General features: G+C 35.8%; 1 protein-coding gene across 1 annotated transcript; it reads left to right on the top strand.

The window, feature by feature from the left end:
- The first annotated feature begins 2739 nt into the window (after positions 1 to 2739).
- Positions 2740 to 5231, top strand: rbm48 (RNA binding motif protein 48). Its single transcript, XM_052532952.1, is given in 6 exon segments — positions 2740 to 2899; positions 3058 to 3123; positions 3125 to 3252; positions 3880 to 4025; positions 4098 to 4660; positions 4956 to 5231. Coding segments are annotated over 6 exon segments (1101 nt in total). The 5' UTR covers positions 2740 to 2773; the 3' UTR covers positions 5028 to 5231.
- Positions 5232 to 6000: the final 769 nt, after the last annotated feature.

Genomic DNA, 6000 nt, shown 5'->3' on the forward strand with positions numbered 1-6000 from the left:
CTATGAGTGTAAACATCTTACATATTTATTAAGTTTGGTGTTGTTTACACATAGCCATCGAGTCTCTTCCTTCACATGCTAACAAACCAGAATGAAATTACATCTTCTGAATATATAACAGCTTGTCACTGGGGAAGGTACATTTTTATACTTTCTTTATCCTAAATGGAGCCTTTTAGTACCTTGTAGTAGTAGTAATGTGTATCCATAAGGTACCCTTAAATTTTGCCCATATTTGACTTTAATTGGTCTTGAACATAATCATTTAATATGTTAACATGATCCTGCAGTCATACAACATAATTAGAAACTCTAAACTCAAAAAGATTTACTGCAAACATTTGCTTGTTTATCATAGACTGTACTCATAATCACTATTCACTTGAAAAATGCAATTATGTGAGAATATATGAGTAGAAAAACGCCTCTCAATGAAAACTCACCTAAATGACACTCATTTGGATCATCCTTGTCAACTTCGTTAATGCATCACAAATATGACCTCCGAGTATACAATGTCTTAAGACATTTCTCTTTCAGAAGGGATGCTTCTCAATGCTTGTATCAGCAAATTATGAGAAGTTAATGAAAAGAGAAACCTGAATCTAGAATCATGTCATTATCTTATGAAATATATATGTGAAGTATATTAAAGACTGCATTGGTATACATGCATGTTTTGAACTGCAGGACCTCTCTGAGTTGGTCCAATTAATTTTTTTTATTTTTATTTATTTTTTTTTGCCAAAAGAATCATCTTGTGTTTAGGTTTAAAATAAGTCAAGTTTAACAGTTCTGTGATCTTTGACAAATTCATTAATAACAGCATAAATGCAATATTACAGAGCACTGCTCAGTGTATATTCATTGGCTAGATATATGTATTAAATTAACCTTTTGTTTGTTTATTTGGGAGAAACATTAGACTGTGTTTTTATTTTATTTTTTGTTTTGCTTTTTGTTTTTCATTCATGTCCTATGGCGGTCGTTTCTGACAGCTAACAAGAGTGACTTGTTTAGCCTTTTTGAATCATGTACAGGTGTTGGTCATATCATTAGATTCCCAAATTCAGAATATTACTTAAGACCAAAACAAAGAAAGGATTTTTTAGAAATCTTGGCCAACTGAAAAGTATGAACATGAAAAGTAAGAGCATGTACAGCACTCAATACTTAGTTGGGGTTCCTTTTGCCTTCTGCAATGTTGGGTCTGGCATCTTCCTCTTCACAATACCCCATAGATTTTCTATGAGGTTAAGGTCAGGCGAGTTTGCTGGCAGGGATTTTGGCGAGTTTGTTTGCAGGGATACCATGGTTCTTAAACCAGGTCCTGGAAGCTTTGGCACTGTATGCAGGTGCCAAGTCCTGTTGGAAAATGAAATCTGCATCTCCATAAAGTTGATCAGCAGCAGGAAGCATGAAGTGCTCTAAAACTTCCTTGTATACGGCTGTGTTGACCTTGGACCTCAGAAAACACAGTGGACCAAAACCAGCAGATGACATGGCACCCCAAACCATCACTGACTGTGGAAACTTTACAAAGGACCTCAAGCAACGTGGATTGTGTGCCTCTCCTCTCTTCCTCCAGACTCTGGGACCCTGATATCCAAAGGAAATGCTAAAACTTTGGACCACTCAGCAGCAGCCCAGTCCTTTTTGTCTTTAGTCCAGGCGAGATGCTTCTGACGCTGTCAGTTGTTCAAGAGTGGCTTCACACAAGGAATGTGACAGCTGAAACTCATGTCTTTCATACGTCTGTGTGTAGTGGTTCTTGAAGCACTGACTCCAGCTGCAGTCCACTCTTTGTTAATCTTCCCCACATTTCTGAATGGGTTTTGTTCACAATCCTCTCCAGGGTGCAGTTATCCCTATTGCTTGTATACTTTTTTTCTACCACATATTTTCCTTCCCTTCGCCTCTCTATTAATGTGCTTGGACACAGAGCTCTGTGAACAGCCAGCCTCTTTTGCAATGACTTTTTGCCCTCCTTGTGCAAGATGTCAATGATCATCTTTTGGACAACTGTCAAGTCAGTAGTCTTCCCCATGATTGTGTGGCCTACAGAACTAGACTGAGAGACCATTTAAAGGCCTTTGCAGGTGTTTTGAGTTATTAGCTGATTAGGGTGGGGCATTAGGTGTCTTCAATATTGAACATTTTCACAATATTCTAATTTTCAGAGAAAGTGAATTTGGGATTTTCCTTAGTTGTCAGTTATAATCATCAAAATGAAAAGAAATAAACATTTGAAATGTATCAGTCTGTGTGTAATAAATGAATATAATATACAAGTTTCACTTTTTGAATGGAATTAGTTAAATCAACTTTTTGATGATATTCTAATTATATGACCAGCACCTGTAGACGATATGAGTGTGCGTTTATGCCTCTCTATTATAGATCAGTGGTTTACATAGCATGATGTGTGACAAAAGTCTAAGTTTCATATCTTTCTGGTGAAGTAAAAAATTTGAATGGTTCGAAATCGAAATACACCTTGACAACACCTGAGTGACTGAATGAGTTAATTTAATACAAGGTTTAATTATATTTTAAATTACATTTTAATGATTTTTTTTATTAAATGTTCAATAAAATGCCATTAAATTGGTGCGTATCTTGTTCAATTAGGAATTAAAATATGTAAAATTAATTTTGCAATTGCCAATCACCACGATAACAATTAATATGGTCGTTTAAAAAAAATAGACTTGTATTTTGAAAACTTTTGAAGTTTGAATTGTGTTCTTTGGTCGCTGGCTTCACCACACAAATGGACCGTTCGGTCTCTAATCCCTCTATGTGGGACACACAAAAAGTGTATAAACACCATGAGCAACAAAATGTTGCCGAAACACGCCCAAAATACAGAGAGGGAAGACGCCTCAAAGCTGTCAAGGTGGGCTTATTTTATAAAAATGTTTTAGTGTATGTGATTATGTGATTTAAGCATAACGTACTAATCAGTGTGCGCCTTCTCTGCAAAGATGTTAGTCATCTCTCTAGGTTTTGAGCCACAGCCAAAGTAAATATGTTTGACTGAATCACTGATTTCAGGTGTATACCATCAACTTGGAGTACCGGTTCCTGATAGTTAAAGGGGTTCCTGCTATCGGAGTGATGACCGAGCGAGCTGGTGCAGCTCTTTGCTCTGTATGGAGTGATCGAGGAGTACAGGGCGCTGGATGAATACCCAGCAGAGCAGTTCACTGAAGTCTACTTATTTCAGTTCCAGAAGCTGACGAGTGCAAGGTAAACATGTTTAAAGTGAGCTTGAGCCGCAATTATTATTGTTATTTTTATTTTAGTTTTAATGAAAGAAACCTCTTATGCTCACCTAGGCAAGGCTGCATTCATTTCATCAAAAAAAAAAAAAAGACACAAAACCATTAATAATGTGGCATTATTACAAATTAAAATAAAACTATGTTTTAATATATTTTAAAATATAACTTATTCCTGTGATAGCTAAGGTGAATTTTCAGCAGTCATTACTCCAGTCATCAGTCTCACATGATTGCATTTTGCTGATTAGCTGCTCAAGTAATATTTCTTATTCATATCAATTTTGTAAACACTTGTTGTGTGAAAACTGACACATAAAGAATACAAAGTAGAAATGTAATGTTTTTATTTTTCGTAATATTGTAAATATCTTTACTGTCACATACATACATATATATATATATATATATATATATATATATATATATATATATATATATATATATATATATATATATATATATACATATACATACATACACACACATATATATATATATATACATATATATACATATATAAAATAATTACTGAGAGGTTCAAAAGAAACTTTTTTTTTTTCATGGAGTGACATTACAATTTGGAATTTTTCAGGGTAGCTAAACGGCACACTGATGAAAAGAGCTTCTTTGGGGGTCAGTTACATGTCTGCTATGCCCCCGAGTATGAAACTGTGGAAGAGACAAGGCAAAAGTTACAGGACAGGAGAAGATATGTTAACAGAGCAAGCCAAAATACAGGTATTTTAAATCAAATGAATTGTCTCCTAATAAGTTACATCTGTAGAAAATCTACATCACTTTTTTTTGTAGCAAAACATCACAATCAGAAACCAGAAGAAAGCAGAGAGTCATCAAGCAGTGACACACGAGCAGCTGCAGAACCTGAGATCCAGAAAGACTCTGAAAAGGCCAGCATGGAGAATGTAAACCATGATGACATGGGCTTTCCTGTGTTTCCTTCACTCCCAGTGGAGGATGTTTCTTATAGAATTCATGGTTTTGCACAGCCATTACAGTTGCAGTGGACCACCGATACAACATAACCCACAGAGGATAAGATGGGCTCTCTACATAATTCCATCCCTCCTGTCCCAGAAACATCAAAGAAGAGTGCATCCTCCTCATCTTCATGTGTTAAAGAGAGAGATTTGAGTCATGTTCAGAAGAACCTTTCACCTTCTGTTAGATTTATCCCGAGGACTACACATTTAGAGAGTAGAAAAAGAAAGGTGGAGGGACAAGCGTTCTTTTTGAATGAAGCATTTGAAACTGAGACTCTGATTGGTCCAAAATTACCAGACCTGCCCAAGGTGGATATGGAGGATCAGTCGCTAAATGTAACCGCCAGTTTGATCCGTCAAACAATGAGCAAGGTTAGTTTGTCTATTTCATACTAACTTGCGTACATTGTGTACCGGATAAATTCTGGTTAATGGAAACTGAAAATGAAAAAAAATATATTATATATATATATTTATATGTATGTGTGTGTGTGTGTGTGTGTGTGTGTGTGTGTTTGTGTATGTAGTTAAGGCAACAATTCTCATTTTAAATTAGTATAATTTCATGTACTTAACTAAAACTGAAACAAAACATTTAATAATAATATACATATATTTCATTATGGTATATTGTGATTTGTAAAAATTGTTTCTTTTCTTTTTGTAGGTTGCATCTGTTCCAGAGGTCAAACCTGTACAAGTAAAGACCCTTACTAAAAAGCCACGCAGAAGAATTTAATAAGACAATCATGGTCTTACGTTGAACACTATTTTAGATATTTATTTCAGTTTCACCCACAAATATTGTTTAACTATCTTTTTTTCTTTTTCATAAAAAAATAAAATAAAAATCTAGTGATTCTTTACAATGTCCATGTATTTTCTGGAATGCATGTTGCTCAAATGACAGTACGCTCTGCCAAATAAATGGAAAAAAAAACAATTTGAGAGCTTGTCCTTTAAAAATACAATACATTTTTATATAGTTACTTGTGATTTCTACCCTTGCACCTGGGAGGCAGTTGCCAAAATCTTCTATATTTACATTTAGTCATTTTGCAGACACTTTTATCCAAAGTGACTTACAATTGGGGGATACATAAAGTGATTCTTCTTAAAGAGGCAAAAAGACACAGAAAGAGCTTGAAAGAAAAGAAAGAAAGAGAGGGTGTGTTGGGAATGGGAATGTTCTGGAAAGTGATTTTGAGCCTCTCTGTGATGGTACCAGATCTCAGACTTCTGGAGGGGAACTATATTTGTAATAGTGAGTGGAAGTAGATGGGTGCTGAGTCTGTGGCTGTTCTATATGCAAGCATCATTGTTTTGAACTTGATGCGAGCCGCAACCGGTAGCCAGTCCAAGGAGATCAAGTGAGGTGTAACATGGGCTATTGTTGAAGGCCAGTCATGCTGCTGCATTCTGAGTGATTTGTAAAGGTTTGATTGTGCTTGATGGAAGTCCGGCCAGAAGAGCAATGCAGTATTCCAGCCTAGAATTGACAAAGGCCTGAACAAGAATTTGTGCAGCATGCTCCGTTAGAAAAGGCCTGATCCTTTCTGATGCAAACCTGTAAGACCAAGCAGTCTTTGTAATGTGGTCTTTGAAGGTCAGCTGGTCATCAAAGGTTACACCAAGATTTCTGACTGAAGTTGATGGGTTAATTGTAGAAAAACCTAGCTGGATGGAGAAATCATACTATAGATGTGCAGTGG

Source organism: Carassius gibelio, chromosome A19, assembly GCF_023724105.1.
Source record: "Carassius gibelio isolate Cgi1373 ecotype wild population from Czech Republic chromosome A19, carGib1.2-hapl.c, whole genome shotgun sequence".
NCBI lineage: Eukaryota > Metazoa > Chordata > Actinopteri > Cypriniformes > Cyprinidae > Carassius > Carassius gibelio.